General features: G+C 42.9%; 1 protein-coding gene across 23 annotated transcripts in view; it reads right to left on the bottom strand.

Moving 5' to 3' along the window:
• The window catches only part of TCF7 (transcription factor 7), a 117,921-nt gene extending 102,355 nt beyond the window's left edge, over nucleotides 1-15,566 (bottom strand). For 4 of the 23 annotated variants that reach the window (XR_014522208.1, XR_014522209.1, XM_083488143.1 and 1 more), the window contains exons 1-3: nucleotides 13,865-14,793; nucleotides 13,601-13,667; nucleotides 12,608-12,714 (exon numbers count right to left, since the gene is read on the bottom strand). Coding sequence is in view for 17 of the 23 variants with exons in the window: in XM_083488143.1 (XP_083344269.1) it covers nucleotides 12,608-12,714; nucleotides 13,601-13,667; nucleotides 13,865-14,146 (456 nt within the window). In the remaining 6 variants the exon portion in view is untranslated. Of the gene's footprint in view, nucleotides 1-5,537; nucleotides 5,616-12,607; nucleotides 12,715-13,600; nucleotides 13,668-13,864 lie in introns of those variants that run through there. The other 19 variants (XR_014522210.1, XM_083488141.1, XR_014522211.1 and 16 more) reach the window with 14 other exon arrangements.
• Nucleotides 15,567-17,274: the final 1,708 nt, after the last annotated feature.

The following is a 17,274-nucleotide window of genomic DNA, read 5'->3' as shown; positions in this document are numbered from 1 at the left end:
AGAAACTCATATAGTTAGTGATTTAGCATCAGTTAAAATGAACACAAATTAATAAAAAACACAGCAGCTATGGATGCAATATTTTATACAAAGGATGTATCATGAAAAACATAATACACAAGGACTTTCGCACATACTTGTTATTCATTTTCATACTGTATAGGCTGGCAGACCATAATAAAGAAATTGGTTCTATTAGTGGTATTTTTAGGAGTGTGTATCTTCAACCCAGGGCAGTGGATCAGGAGATCTTGGAGATTCCACCCTGCAATTATGAGATTCTATGATTCAGTGTTTCATCCTAACTGATGCCTCTCCAATACACTCAAGTTAATGTAGCTCATGGCAGGCGCACCAAACACGTTGTTTCTTCTGAAGCAGAAACAAAACCACCAAGGCACATATGCGTACATAAAATAGAACTGTAGAAAAATAAGGTCTCTCTTCTTGAGTTCGCCAAAGGTGAATGAGATCAAGTTTGTCACGGCCGCATGAGAATTTTCAGTGACATGGCCATGCCCAATACAATCAAGTGCACACTCTTTCTCTGGTGGGTACTGTAGATCTTGTGCATACACACACCTAAACACCCTTGCGTTGATTGGACACAAAGCTCACTGGATAATCTTGGGCCAGTCACATCCCACATCACTGGGTTGCTGTGAGGGTAAAATGGGTGGGGGTGTAAAATGGGCTCATACTCCCTGACCTCCTTAGAGGAAGGAAAAATTAAAAGAGAAATGACATCAAATACAAAATAAACTGATCTTTTGAGACATGGTGGCCATGTCACACAAGAACAGCTTCCCAAGTTATGCCCCACGAAATGTTTTGGGCTACAACTCTCCTCATCCCTAACCATTAACCATGTTGGCTATGTCCGATGAGAGCTGTAGCTCAAAATATCTGGAGGACGCTAGGTAGGGGAAAGCTATGTTACACCAACACCAGGGTTTGGCAGCACTGTACATGCACAAGCAGGAAGGAGTAGCAAAAAGCTTTTGGCTTGCACACTCTATCAACAGCTGCTGAAGCTTTAACTTAACCGTATTTTCTCATGATGTCAACTGCAACAAGTAGTTATAAATACTAACTTTTCAAACAAACCATAGTTTCTGAAGCTGGCTCGCAATGAGAGGGTGAGCAAATGGGCTGAATGGCTGGCGCGGCTGCGTCTTGAGCAGCAAACCACGCCCCCACCAAGCTGCCTGATTGGGTGCTCAACTGGGGGCATGGCGCGCCAGCCATGTGGATGGGGCAGGGAGCGTAATGCCCCCTGCATGACGCGGGAATCGTCTCCCGTCCACAACACCTCCCCTCCGGAAGGAGGAGAGGCCTTTCTGAAGCTGGCTTATTGAAAACTAAGCGTAATTAATGTTCATTACAATTCCAGTCCACACGACAGAGCAAACTGTGGATAACTTAAAAATGAAAGCAAAAGATCCCACACTCCTCATCTCAGAAGCATGGGAAGATAGCGGGATCAGGGGAAAGGAATGCACAAGCTTGTGCATTTCATGCTAAACCATGGCTTTGCATGATGTTAAAATGTGGCTTGGCTGAAACAAAGGAGGTTATACTGGGTATGATACTGAGAAAGATTATGACCTGTCTTATAATCATGAACGCTCCTCAAAATAAAAAGGATTCAGGAAAAGCAGTGTGATAAGCAGTGTGATAGATGGCTATATCACCCTGCACTCTGCACTTGGCAGAATAGTATGGGACAGAAATGTGGTTAAGAAACAAAATCTACCATAAGGAAAAAAGCAGGGAAATGGGACTACTGCATATTCAAATATCTTGACTGGAGATACATAGCTAGACTCTTTGATGCATAATGTGCTTAATTGACCAAGAGTAACAGAATTATGACTCACACCTATAGTACTCCATATGCAAAATGCTTTATAGTCTTTATCACATCCATCTGCACAGCATCCTATGAGCCATTTTTAATCCTTACTATTCTTATTTTACAGATGCAGAACTGAGGCTGAGAGAAAGTAACTTGCTTAAGGATACTCAGTGTACAGAGATGGCAAAAAAAGGAAAGAAAAAGCAATAAGAGCACCATTTCCCAGACTTTAATTATCCAGTGCTCACTATCATCCACATTCATTTTGTATTATCCACAGATTCATGTCATGGTAACCCTTGTAAGGATGATAATTATATCCAATTTTACCATTATATAAATGCTTTAAATATTCTACAGGGCACTTGGCTATATGGGGCTACAGTGTAATAAAGGGTTATACCAGTTCTGTAGTTGTATGGAAGCTGCACAAAAGGCTGGTTGCAAAAGCAAGGTTTTCTTATTAATGTGAATAGTGTTCCCAATCAAATTAACAGGAAACAAATGTAAAAATATTTCCCTTTTATTTGTTTGGATACCCACCCCCCGCACATGTTATACAGGTCATTTTTAGAAACCGATGCAACACGATTTGAGAAGAACCAGCAGTACGACTAGGTTTAAAAGGCCAGTTGGTGCTCTTTTTTTTCCAAATAGTGGGTGGGATATCATAGAACCTTAGAGTTGGAAGGGACCCAAGGGTCATCTAGTCCAACCCCCTGCTATGCAGCAATCCTGCCCACAGCTGTCCCTGGGCGGTATTGAATCACTAACCTTCTGGTTAATAGCCAGACACACTTCATGGAGACAAGTCCAGATCTTGCTTTCTCAGAAAAGCAAGTTCCATTGAAGTAAACATGCTTAACGTCATCAATACCTCAGTGAGAACACTTTGAAATGTTAGGCTGGTGGAAAGTGTAAAGGGACAAAGCATCCAGAAAAGGGACAAAGCATCCAGAACTGGAAGATCCAAGGCTAAACTAGATGAGAGTCATATGAATATAAATGTGCAAGTTTTTGTTATGTAAATAGCAACTGCAGCATCAGAACACGGGGAGTGAGAAAGGAGAGTTTAAACCTGTCCACTCTTGCAGTGGTCACTACAAAAATGTCTCCCCCTCCCCCCCCAAAAATTGCTATAGGCATTGGGTGGGCAGCCTCCATAGGTGCCCATGGTGACTTCCTTCCAAATGAAATTTTGGGCAGATGAGTGATTTCGGTTGGGACCATGGCAAAGGCGGAAAGGGCTAAAGTCCCTTCCACCCTCTGCAATCTGGATGCTGTGCAGCCTCCCAACCCTTCTGGCAGCTGCTACTGACATGTGTGTGTTCACACAATTAATGCTGCTTCTAGCTTGCGCCTGAGGAGACCAACTACCCAATGGATTATATGGATAACTGTTCTTCTAACACAGTAAGGGACACTCCATACGCGGCAGTAGAAGTGGAGATGCACTGAAGATGAAAGATGTATCCATTTGCACTCAGCAATATCTGAAGGAGCTTGCATCAATTTTTCTGTGCATGAACCCTGTTTTGGGAAGTCAGTCTAGATACTAGTTCTCTAACATGTACACTTAAAAAAGAAGACATATAGCTATTTCACATAACAGAGAGGAAAAGTGGACATTTTAACACACAACTGGGAGGGAGGGAGAGGGAGGGAGAGAGAGAGAGAGAGAGAGAGAGCACGAACAAGCTTTCCACTTGGTATTAAGGAAGGAATTAACTTTCCCTTTGCTTAATACACAAACCCACAGAACCCAAGATGGCTTACACACAGCCAGAATCTGCCCTTCCATCATAAATGTTTATTTTAAACCCATAAAACTGGATGTCTCTGACCTCAGCCTGTTCAAGCCAAAGGGAGTCCTTGTGTTGACTGAGGCGGAGCAAGTCTGGCCTGCAAATACCTATGGGAAACCCCAGCTCATTTCCGTAGCTAACACACCCAGTTCCAAAATTAAGAAACATAGAAGTGCTTCTTCAAGCCTTTTGGCTGCTGTATATTACCGACCTGCTGCAAGATGCAACAATGTTCAGAAAACTCCCTCAGGTGTCAACTTAATTATATTGCCATAGAAAGAAGAATAGTTTAATCTGATCAAAGTTTCAACATGTCTGACCTTTAAAGGTTTATAACCACCTAAAAGGCAGACCTACCTACTGACGAGATACCTCAATTTGGTTTTAAAGTGATTTGTACCATTTAAAAAAGGATATACTTTTATGATTTATAGTTGATTTTGAGGGGGGAAATTAGCTTTTGATGATGATACATTCCACACTGGTTTTTGCAATAAGCATCGCTCTGTCTCTCTGTCTCTTTCATCTCTTTCAAGGAGAGGTCCTGGTAAGGGTAGACAGAGCTTCAAAGCTGCTGGATTAAACCTATCATATATACACTGCAGCTATTATTGAAGGTCAAACTCTGTTTTGAAACATGGGCAGACACTGAGCGGTATAACAGACAAGGGAGACTTCCACCAAATGCTGTAATGAGCCCTCATCTTCCAGAACACGAGTGCTCCATTCATGGCTTCCTCTAAGATACTGTAAAAGCCTCAAACAAGTCAATGCCCTTCTCTCCCCGTTCTCATGTTTGTTTGTTTCCCCCCACTTTCCAGTTGGTGACTTCTTTAGGTATGCTCAATCATCATAGGTCCATTTTAGGATTCGTGTTTTGGTTCCCCCTTTTTTTTTTTAAAAAAAATGTTTTGTACTTCTAACATACCTCAGGTATTCATGCAACCACAAATCTTGTTAGCACTCAACCATCCAAGTTTGTTATTAGAGGGAAAGAGATTATGGGGGTTGAGGTGGCAAAGAGAACAAATGTACCTTGTGCCTACCTCAAGTGCAAACATGGTTAGAAGCAACATAGCAAAGTAAAATACTGCCACCTTCTTTCTACCCCGCCCCCAAATCCATCAGAAAAGCAATATGAAAATATTACAAGTTTAAAATCCTAGAAATCAAAAAGAAGTATTGTTTAAATATCCATTCTTCAGGGGAAAGGCACGTGTAAATATCATAAAGGTGTAAAATTATTTAATATGGCAAATACTGTTTGTGTTTTTATATTGTAAACCATCTTGATATCTTTTGATGAAGGGTGATATATAAATCTAATAAATAAAACAGTGGGTATATTTGACTGTCTTCCCTCAGATTATCTGCAAATATTCTGTGGTGCGGGGAGGAATTGTGGCTGCCAGTTGAGGGAGGGTTATACCATGTGGACAGCGCAGAAACATAGAAAGTAAAAAAGGGAGACAAGCAGCTTCAAATCCACATTAAACACCAGTGTGGGTGAGCTCCCTTGTCCCCTCCGGGCTAAGAACAAAAGTTTCCTAGTGATGGAATTATACATTGCAGTGTGACTATTGAGGGGAAATGTCTTCAGATGTCCGGATACCAGCTAACACACAGACACCGTTTGCTGCTGACAGATAGTCCTGCTAAGACTGAAACAAATCTTCTATGTAAGTGATCCTGTTATAATGTATGCTGAGATAACAGCATTCAGGTTACAATCCCAAATACCCTTACCAGGGAGTAATACCTGTAAAACTCAGTGCGACTTCCTCCTGAGTAAACCTATTTAGGACTGTGCTGCCAAACCAGATTTGCATGCCCTTGATCTTCCCGAGAAACATTATTATAACTGAAGTACTTACTCTTTGGTGGTTTAACAGAACAGGACCCTTGACAGTTTTGAACAGCGCTCCAGAGGGAGGCATATGAAGGGGAGCAGAAAAGAAGGATTACAGAATTAATCCCAACCTCCTACATATGTTTACAGGAAACCCTGACAAGAAATAATACACCCTTCACTAAACATGGGTAATGCACAGTAATCTCATTTCGGGAAAAGAAGGGAAAGTGAGAAACTATTTAGAATTTTAATTAAATAGAAGTACCCCTGTTAGAAAAGTGAGTGATGGCCAATCAATCTGCAGGCATCAATATATAGCTTACCCCATTGGAATAATCCGTCAACCCCAGCTACTACTTCTCATCCGCCCATGTGCTCTTCCTCTGTTCCTGCATCCTGCTCCGTAAGCCACCTGTGCTACAGGGCTGGTATTGATTCATGTAGATCAACTGACCACTGTATTTACGGGTTTCCCCAAGTGTTTCTGTTCGCAGAATCCCGGCCAGAAACCAGATTCAGTGTTGCCTTTCTCATGAACTCCACCCATCTTAATTGCCAGCTCAGTTGTCCCTTTCCTTCACCTTGGAATTCTCCAGATTTGCTTCAGCTGGGAATCTCCGGCAAGACTGGCACTAACATTAGGCAGAGTGAGGTAACTGCCACAGCTGGCAAATCCTGGGTGTAGGGAGACAGTAGCAGGAGCAGCCCCACCCACCATTTTTAAGTCCCACTGTAGTTTGCCTCTGTTGGAGGATAGAGCTGTCTGTGCCATACAGTCTGTCCTGTGTCCCCCCAAAGCGAGCCTGCTGCCCTCAGGTGCAGAGCAGCACACTGACCCATCCTTAATGTTGAGAGTAATGTGCAATTGGGAGTCCAGTTGGCTCTGTATGTAATGGTGGTGGGGGTCACACCATCTTGTCCTTTGACTCAGGCCACAAAATGCCTTGAAGACAAGCCCTGATCTTCAGCACTTATACATATGTATACTGAAACAAACTAAAACCAGAGGCACTGCAACCGTCTCTCAGGTAGAAGCTTTCTACTGGTGATGGGACAATGTTCTGACTTAAAGCTTATCTCTCTATAGCCACGGAGTCTTCAGGCTCATTTAAGCCCTGAACCAAACCTGTTCAGCACTGGTTAAGTGCCTCACCATCACATCTAAACATATTTGGAAAGGCTGAAAACAAGCTATATGAAATAAGATCTAGAGAAGTGAACACTGGTGATACAGACACGAAAGGAGGTAATGTCACAAGCAACAAAGAACATCACAGCTGCCGAGGAAGAAAGAGCGGTGTTAGTAAGGTAGGCCCCAAATGGCACCTTAAACCTAAGTTACGGTTGCCACATCAGAATGTTTATTAACCAGGGGGTTGGACTAGATGAGCCTTGAAGCACTTATAAGGTAGGATAAAATCTGCAAGATCTTCAGATTCATGGAAATAGTTAATGAATTTGGTAGCAGCTGAATGTAACTGGTATGCAAGAGTTTGCTTCTGACTTTTGAAGAAAACCCAATCCAATCCAATATAAATACAAAATAACACTAAAGTCCATGATAAAAACCCATGTACAGCTACATGTTACCTTGCAATTTTACTTCTAATCTTTTGGGCATTAATAACTAATATTCCAACAGATAGAACAATAAATTGATTTCAGTTTTTATGGCTACAGTTATAGACATTCTACGAGTTGGCAATCCATTTCCCACTTGGAGGTTTGCAAGGAGGACAGATCAACACATAAATTTTCTGTTGCTTCTTAATCTCTAGGGCATTTCTTTTGTGCTACAAAAGGCATTTGGGTTAACCTACCATCCCTGCTCGTCCAACCTAGCAGTTCGAAAGCACATCAAGTGCAAGTAGATAAATAGGTACTGCTCCGGCGGGAAGGTAAACGGCCTTTCTGGTTCGCCAGAAGCGGCTTAGTCATGCTGGCCACATGACCCAGAAGCTGTACGCCGGCTCCCTTGGCCACTAAAGCGAGATGAGCAGTACCTCATCCCCAGAGTCGTCCGCGACTGGACCTAACGGTCAGGGGTCCCTTTACCTTTACCTTACCTCTTATTTCTGTGGCTTACCTAAATAAGAAACAAGCGAGTCATTGTTTCTCTTAGTTTGCATGTCCAAAGAGGTGTTAAAATATGCCCAATTCCCAAATGAGCAATAAGAAACAGAGATGCTCAAGTCAATAAGCCTAACATCAGTCTACTTCTTCTGACTAGGAGTAGTATGATCAAGGCACTTTATCAAAGCCGCTAACAGATATATGCAACTGTTAAAATCATCCTCTTGCATAGGGCTAAATGCATATCTTGTGCTTAAATGTGTGTTTTTTTAAAACACTTAAAAAAATTCTTTTTAAAAAGGAAACAAGTAATATTCCAAAAGAAACAATATACTGTTTAAACCAGTAAGTATTGGGCTTCTGCTGTGCCAGAAATTTTGAAAAGCGGTATGGCACAGATCCCACAAAGAAGAACTAGACTCTGCTCTATCCGGTCTTGCTGTTGAAGGTTTCAGTAGTTAGCAATGTTTTAAGGCCAATGTCACATATTATGTGGAAGTGGTGAAGCAGAAAGTGCAAGTGATATTTCCACATAACATACAAGAGTGCTCTAAGAAACCTCTGTATGTGCTCATGCCTGTACTTCTGTCCCATCAATCAGACCAACATTGAATCCTGCTCAGTAAAATGTACAGGTAATGAGACCTTCATTATCTCTTTTTGTAGCTTGTTTTTTAATGTAAGTTTCCCCTTTCCTTGTTTTCCTTTTCTTTCTTTACACTAGGTGTAATGAGGACAATGCTCCTATATTTCTAAAGCAAGCGGTTCTCTTGCTCATATTACTGTTCCAGTTTTCTATGCTAGCAAAATAAACTCCCATGAACAGTCCAGTCCATTAGCTTTCAATCCCACTGTCCCGTGTTAGGATTGCAGCCTTATTTTTTTTCTATATTAACATTACCAGTGAACTAAAACAACTGCCTGCTAGTTCCTTTAGATCATAATTTGTTGTTGTTAGTGCTATATTTTGCCAGCATTTTCACTGTGTGAATTTTTGGCCTGGTGTGAGAGGGACCTGTGAACCACTCAGTAATGGACCAAATATTAAATATATGACCCTGAAACACTCACCTTGTAGTTAAAGAGACACATACCAAGGATCAATCAAAATAAAAATGAACTGGTAGCACTTTAACAAGCTATAAAAAGTTTTACTGCTTCATTGAGGCTTATTTCTTCTGTCGTTTTCATTTCTAAACTACCAATGTCCTGATATCCACTAAAATTAGCAACTGTTACCATTATATCCTTTGCACTTTTAAGCAAAATGTTCCTCTCTTTAAGGGTCACCTGTGATAGCAGGTTTTCCATTTAATTTTGACTCGTAAAACTTAACAAAACATTGCAAAGCTGGGTCCTTCCCCCTTTTCTGTGTTTAGGAACTGGTACTGTACTTCCCTTCCAGTTTTTAGAAAATATTAAAAACGTTCTCTTTAAAACCAGACACTACCCTTCAGGAAATTCTAGCATTTCAGGTATGCCCAAGCCAGCACCTTTGCTTGCATGCAGTTACCCTAATACACAGAAGCCGGTCTAAATGTAGACTAGCTCCACAGTAAAAGCAAAAGGTTCTGGAGCATGAAAACCTGCACCATCCAGCACCAATGACTGCATGAGCAGAGCTCCTATAACTAGCTAGTGATCGGTGCTGTCATTTGTAGAGGTGCCAATCACTTGTTGTTGAGGGGATAGTGAAGCAGCTTTTGGTCCCAGTCCAAACGCTGCTACCCACTGTAACAGGTGAGAAGCCACATTCTTAGCTTGGAATGCCCTGAACACATCTTAGGCAGGCTTGCACGTGTATGTCTGCATCTCCGCACAGCAGCAGGATCCAGTTTCTGTTTCCAAGATGAGGCCCAGCATCTTTATGAACTGAGCCGCCCGAGCTTGTTTTCATTTCACGCAGATGCACATTTGCCAATTCTATTTCGGATACCATTTTGTTTTCAACTCCCATTATTTATTGTGGAAAGGGAGAGAACCGCTCACATCTCCTGTGGGATTAAGTTAAACTGTCTAGTTACATTTGTAGCAGGCTAAGGAGAGAGAATGCTGTGATTTTCATTGACAGGCATTCCCCTTTGTTCTTAGAACTCACACTAGTAATTTTCTTTCTTTGTCTGGAATAAGATTCTTATTGCTAAATAGCAGCATTTACATTCTTTCATGGCAAAACTTACTTTGATCCTTGTTGGAAAGCAACTGTTTGAAACCCTTTTTACAAGAGGGAAAAAGTTTGTCCTTTTTGTTTTGTTTACAGTGCTATCTGCAAAACAAGTACCATAGAGCTTGAAAAGGTACAGAAAAAGGTAACCAAAATGATTAAGAAACTGGAGCAAGTTTCTCCAGGATGGAGAAGGAAGTCCCATTGAGTTGAATGGGGCTCACTCCCAAGTAGGCAGGTACAGCACTATGTTTAAGGTGTTTTCTTTGGGAGATGGGGAAGATTGCCAGAGACGTATTATAGAGGTTATGCATGGAGTGGAGAAGGATAAATTGCTCTCTTATTTTATAACATAACCAGGACCTTGCTTCCACAAGAATGGCTACCGGCCAAGATAGGAAATCAGGCAAATTCAGGAAGTGATGGTCTGGTGACAGCTGCCAGTCATGAAAACAAAATGAAGACTTCATCTGGAACAGGCAGCACACCAGTTATTGATGGGAACAACCAATGGGGAGAGACTATTCCCTTCTTGCCCTGCTTGTACGCTTCCTGGAGACATCCCCCATTTGTCAAGAAAAATGTCTGAATCTAGCAAGATCTTGCATTCGGCCTGAGATGTACCATGGGTTTCACCCAATCATTTTTCTCTTTCTGTAGGAAAGTCACTTCAGGTACATTTTCTACCACCAAGACTTGGGACCGTTTCCTCACAACTACCTAGAATTCTACTAGAATTCTTCCTTCATACACTGAAAGCATTGTTTCATCTAAACTACTGCTGAATAGAAACCCACAAACACACATAGCTATCTCAGGCATCAGCTGTCTAAGAAACTGGCCTGCCCATTGTAAGTTCAATATCAGACAGTGCTGATTGTACGCTCAACTAAACCCAAACAAGTTTACCGACCTAATGGAAAGCAATTGTTTCCCGACTTGGCTATTGTAAGAGATGAGTATGTAGAGTCCCATGACTATACAGCTAGACACTTGGCCTCTGGGGGCTGAAAGCAATAGAAAGAGGGGGTAGGGAGCAAAACAGCAACACAATCCAATGCCTGCTCTCATCCTCCAAATGCAATCAAGTTTTATTTCAAAAGTAAAAAAAAGTTTATAGTGCAAACTACATTTATAGTGCAATCTTGAGACAGATCTGCTTAGAAGTCCCATTTTCAGAAATGAAACTTACTCTTAAGTAGGAACACCAGAAGCTGCTTTATATGGGATCAGACCAATGGTCCAGCTCAGACAGACTGGAAGCAGCTCTCCAAGATTCCAGGCAGGACTCTCTCTCATCCCTACTGAAAGCTGAGGGCTACAGCCCCCCCCCCCAGCAAACTTGTAGAAACTTGTGGCCGTACGTCAGTAGGAAGCCCCACAGAACCCAATGGGATATACTTCCAATCATACATACATAGGTGCATACTGCAGGTCATAGTACTGTCAATCCCAGTCTTAAACATAATGTTTTTAAGTAAGCTCAACTGAAAGCTGGCGTGTGTAAAAGGAGATCGTATTGATTGTCACACAAGAGGCTTATAAAGTACTTGAAGCAACATGACGAAAACAAGGCAGGAAAACAGACAAATATTTATTCAACTGATCTTTACCTTTACAAAAGAAAAAAAGTGAAACTAAAAATAATATTAACTGCAACCGCCTTCCTGCAGTCAAGATGCTCAAAACATGCCAATCCCAAACACATCTCTGTCGAACAGAGTCCCTCTGCTATTTATAGTACCTACTTCCAAATGAGTAGGCATAAGTTCACAGCCTAATACTTGCAATATTTTAAATTATTTGAAAGGATGCACATAAGAGCCAAATACTGACATACGGCTAGGATTTTTTCCCAGCACACCAAAAGCATCACCACTTCATATAGCACTGGTTTCTTTAGTTTGACTTTTTCTGCATATAAATTATTGCAAGTCCTAAATTTAACAAAATAATTTTCAGTGAATTTTCAGTGAATACTAGAGAAAAAGAGAGAGACAAAAATGTAGGGACTCTATTGTCATATTTTAGCCACTATCCATAGCAGAGTTCCAATATATATATATGTGTGTGTGTATATATTTATATATTTAGGCAGGTCTTGCTCTCATTTGTACCAGTATCCATCTGGTTCCAGTCTACTGATGGTTAGGTACTCAGCTTTGCTAGTATGAGAAAAATGTAGCTTTAAGAGTAATTGTTTATTTGTTAAAAAGCAAACAAACTGATTTGTTACAAGGTATGCGGAGTACAGTGCACTTAAACGAAGGGTTCCTACACCATGCATCTGTATGCAAACACGGAAAGTCTGTCTGTCACTAGATCCTTCAGTATGAAAATTTCCTTCCAACAAAATGTTTGCCTCCTTGCAATAATCTCAGAACTAATTTACTTGTGCAAAGAGAATAGGGGGAAATAAAAGTGACAACTAAGGCAGTACTCCCAGACACAAGGCAGCAGCTCCCATTGAGTCAAGTCGATTCACTGTAATACCTCTGAATGTACATTACTCCAGTCTCTATACCCATGCATGCATTCATGAATGAAAACTCCAGTCCTAAATATATTTACAAAGAAGTCACGTTGATTTGAGAAAGACTCAGTTCTAGAGTTTACTTGGATTAAAACTTAATGGAAAGAAAAATCTGGAATTTCCATATGTTGTTAAAAACCATATATATTCAAGAACCAGGTTATCACTTTTAATTAGGCCATTCTTGTGTGTTCTTTTTTATCATTTTCTATACTAAAAAAAGCATAAGATATAGGGACTAAGACTGTTGTCACTACTGTATTCTAATGTAAGCATAACAATGCAAAGTATTAGAAAACTTTACAAAACGAAGAGAACTCACCAAAGGTGACATAGATCCATTTGGCAGGTAAGCATCTGAGAGCATTAGGAAAGGGTATCCAGAGTAAGACGATCCTTTATACATCCCTGGGTCCTGATGTTTTAAGCCTGTTAAAATAAAAGTTTAACTTTGTCTTACAACCAATTCCCACTCCATCCACTCCATTCATACTTGCCTTATGACAAAAAGCACCACTGCATCTCTATGTAACTGCATGTTTTAAAACAACAACTATCCTTTGACTATGTGCATCTTTGCAGAATCACTCCTCCACCTGAAGCTCATTTCCCCTTTGCTAGCACACATCAACCCAAAATCCTGACTTCTTTGGTAGCGACAGAAACAAAACAAAAAGCCACAAATAATCTGAATAACAAGCTTGATGTCAAAGTTATTACCGCCCTCCACCTTGCCTGATCTGACAATAAAGCAGCAGCAGGTTTCCCAGAGTTTTGATGAGTGGGGAAAGAGATGTGTATCCCTCAATCTGTTACCAAGCTCTGTTCCAGGTATTTGTACCAGGTCTGCCCCTCCTCCAGGAGGTCCTCAGACAATCCAGGTACTCCAGACCCAGAGGTGATCAGTTTGAAAGAGACGGATCAGGAGTGCTCAGACGGACCTCTGCTTGCCTCCCTCCCCAGTCTGCCTTGGGTTCCTCCATCCCTGGTATTATATATATTAATCATATTTCAGTTATGAGCAAGTTGGGGGTGGCAGGGTGGGGGTGGGGAGGAGATTGTTACTTATTAAGTTTCAATGGCTTGTGCTGTTTGGTAGCGTAGCAGCTAAGGGCTTCAACTACCAAATCAAAGTCCCTCCCTCCCTTGATTTTTTTTTTTTTTTACTGCTTTGATTTAACAGAAAGATGTTTTTTCTCCTGCCGCCAACTCCCCCACCTCCTCCCACGCTCCCCATCCTCTCCTGAGTTCAGCATGTGAAAAGGGGAGAGAGAGAGAGAAAGAAAAGGCAGAATGAATGGATTCCAAAACTGACCATCCTCCATGTGATCCGGGAGTTTCTCCTGATAGACCCTCTGAGGATCCTGCAAGCGCCTGATGGCCTGTGTGGAAAGGAAAAAGAGAAGGGTGATCAGAGTTGGATGGAAACAATTTTTTTTTAAAAAAGTTATATATTCCCCCTGCTTATAGCTTATTCCCCCTGCTTATAGCTCGTTGTAATAACCAGGGGGAATTAAAAGGTGGCGGAGGGGCAGAAAGCCCTTTGTGATGCGGAGTGGCGAGCGGCTCCCTCTCTCACCTCGGAATGGGCTACTGCTGTTGTCGCCACTGTGGCCGCGGCGTTAGAAGTCTGGCTGCTGGTGGTGCTGCTGCTACCGGTGCCGCCGCCGCCGCCTCCTTCCCCGCCGCCGCTGCCGGTGCTTTCGGACTCATTCACCAGCGATGACTTGAGGTCAGCCAGATCCCCCTCGGTGAAGACGTTGGCCTGGATCTTCTCCTCTTGCTCGCCTTCGTCCTTAAAGGCGAGCATCTCGTCATTGGCCCCCAAGTCATCGCCTCCGCCGCTGTTGAGCTGGGGCATTTTGTCTCTCCTTCTTTCCCACCCCCCCAGCCCGAGCCACGCCACCAACAAGCGAACTTCTTGGTCGGTGAAGGCGACTGGGGGATTTACAGATATATATTAAAGGCCGGGCGTGGAGAGGAGGAGGGGACGCTTTGAAATACAGCTACTGCTCTCTGCGCCCCTCGAGGACAGCAGCCCTCTCTCCTTACTTTTAAGGGAATCTGCCGGCAACTCGAGGGGAGACCGAGACAATCGGAGGGATTAAAGCAGCGACCAGCCCGCACCTCCTCCTCCTCCTCCTCTTCTCCCCGTGTCTGCTTCGTCCCTCCCTCCCAGCCCCAGGAAAGTTTGACTAAGTAGCAGCAGCCAGCCCTGCCTGGGCGAGAAACCGGCGACGGCAGCGCCAGAGGCTTCTGCTGGGAAAGGCACGGAGCGCCCGAGAGAGTGAGCGCTCGTAAGTGCGCGAGCCAGGGAGAGAGCCCCAGAGAGCCCCAGCCAAAGGCTTTCGACATCAAAGCAGCCGCCGGGTGATTGACAGCGGCGGGGAGGGGTTGGCGAGGCTCTGTTCCTCGCGACGCGCTCTGGCCTTAAAGAGACAGCGCCCGTCTCCTCTTGCAAGCCCGCTCCGGGAGAGATGCCCATTACGGGCATGCAAAGCCCGCCTCACTTCTAGGGTGGGGTGGGGGTGGGGCAGGAATAAGGTGCCGCTTCCCAAATGCTACAGCAGCAGCAGAAAGGCAGCAAAAGAGGCATTTTTGTTTTCTAATGAAGCGCTCATCGCCATATCTATACATACACAAACACACGTGTGCGCTTTCTCCAAATTTTCTGTGGAACAGGTCCCATTGACCTCAGTGGGAGTTAACTTCTGAATAAAGATGCAGGTTGGAACTGATGAAATCAGTCGAAATGAAACCCCTGTGATAGGGCAAGTCATTAATCAAATGAAAGGGGGCGGGGCTGCACAATTTCTCGCTAATTGCCGATACCGACCCTTTTAATATGGCAGTAATGATAGAAATTGCCCCGTGCGAGCTAATGGCAATGCTTATCATCATCACCATCATTAAGAACCATATATAGTATAAATCGGATTTCCCCCTTCCGGTCGCTTCGGATTCCCATCGAACTCAATGTTTCAATATTTCAAACTTTCATGTTTATTAAGGCTGCAATCCTAAACACACTGCCAAGGGAACAAGCCGCATTGAACTGCGTAGGATTTACCGTACTTCTGAAAAAATGAGCATTGCGCTGCAAGGCTGTGATCCTAACCCCACGTGAATTCAATAGGACTTACTTTCTGAGTAGACATGGTTAGGATTGCGCTGTGACTTGGGCGTAGCCTCCATTGCCCCCTCTCCAGCTTTACTTCCAAGTAGTCAGACACAAGATGTCCCGGTTTGCGGGTCCTTTGGATTGAAATCAGGTCCTTTAGACTAATATTCACAAAAAGTGCACCGATCCTCTCACGAAACCACACCTGTCTTGCCAACAGATCCTAAAGCACAAGCACAGTACTTGGAAGTCAAATTCCTTCTAAAGGCACAAGATTTCATACAGGTGTGAGCAGGACTGCAGCCTCATTTGTCTTTACTATGTTGCATTTTATTTCCCTAATGAAGAATCAGAACTTTTTTTTTAATTAAACAAGGGTTTTTAAGATTAAACACAAAACATGCAATCTCAACATAGGGATTTGATTAAGGAGGCTTCCGATTCCCCCCCCCCCAAGCCTGCAATCCTATGCACATTTTTTCTTTTTCTTCTACTTCTTTGTTTTTTTAAAATGCACATTTTTTTCTTGTAGATTGGAACCAAGTGGGACTTAGTTCCATGCTCTGGACGTGTCCCAGTCACGGCTCCCTTGCCCCTCTCTCTCCCCCCACCAACTTTTCTTTTGCTGATTTCCTCAGGACTTGCCGAATCTCGACCCATTTTGCACTGATTTATTTTTATTTTTAATGAAGGCCAATTTCCTTGATGCCTTGTGGAACTTCTTCACTACTCCAGAAATTCCACTGGCATCAGGAATAATCTCGACAATATTTCAGTTCCCCAAAACCCTGAGGAGCAGGTTTCCAAAAGATCACCAGAATGGACGACAAGGGGTGGCCTGGCGCCATCTTTATTTTTAAGCGCGAGCCAAGCAGCTTCTTTCTTCCGTGGCCTTTGGCCCCTTAGTCTGATTGGCTTTAGGGATTTGTGGCCTTTCAGTGGGGCGGGACTGTATTTTATACAGTCTATATACAGTTTACAATATTATAGTTGCGTTGGTTTCGTTGGTTTTTCCTGTTACACTCGGTTTGGGTTTGTTTTTTTTAAGCCACTTTGGGCCACTTTTCTCCTCCCCTGAGAAATAGTAATTGAACTTACTGTCAAAATAAAAAAAATTCCTTCCAGTAGCACCTTAAAGACCAACTAAGTTAGTTCTTGGTATGAGCTTTCGTGTGCATGCACACTTCTTCAGATACACATGCACACGAAAGCTCATACCAAGAACTAACTTAGTTGGTCTTTAAGGTGCTACTGGAAGGAATTTTTTTTATTTTGACTATGGCAGACCAACACGGCTACCTATCTACTACTGAACTTACTGTGATTTACTTGTGAGTAGGCATGCGTAGGATTGCACTGTTACGCTCGCGCGATTCCCTTCCAAAATACAGACGTTAACGCTGAATTTCAACATATTATGGGTTTCCCCATTTGCCTGGAGGGTGGGGAAACGTGAAGTTAAACATATGTTCTTTGCCAGAGTTTCCAAAATACCAGACGCTCCAGTTTGGGGAGTTATTAGGAGATGTGGGGGTGGGGGCATCAAATGTTTTGGTAGTTTTGAAGAGAAATAGTTTCTTCTAGATCATTTCTGTATCAGACATTCCTGTAGGCAGGAAGGCTTTCAAGCAGCAGCGAATGCAAATCTCTCTCTCTCTCTCTCTCACTCAGAGGCTGGGTAGGGCCGCGCTGAGCCTTGCAGATCTTCCGTCTCCGGTTTGAATGGCTCCACGCAAATGGGTCTTCCTAACACGCAACATAGCACGTAATTGTCAGTTTCAACACCTCAATTACCTCCAGCACCTCCGCTCTGTGAAAAGGTCGTGCTCAGCTGTGGAAAAGGAATTTCAGAAATAAAAGTTCCGAAA

The sequence above is a fragment of the Podarcis liolepis genome (genome assembly GCF_965112155.1).
Source record: "Podarcis liolepis genome assembly, chromosome: 2".
Lineage (NCBI taxonomy): Eukaryota > Metazoa > Chordata > Lepidosauria > Squamata > Lacertidae > Podarcis > Podarcis liolepis.
Note: the sequence above shows the minus strand (reverse complement) of the source record. Positions and strands in the feature narration are given on the sequence as shown.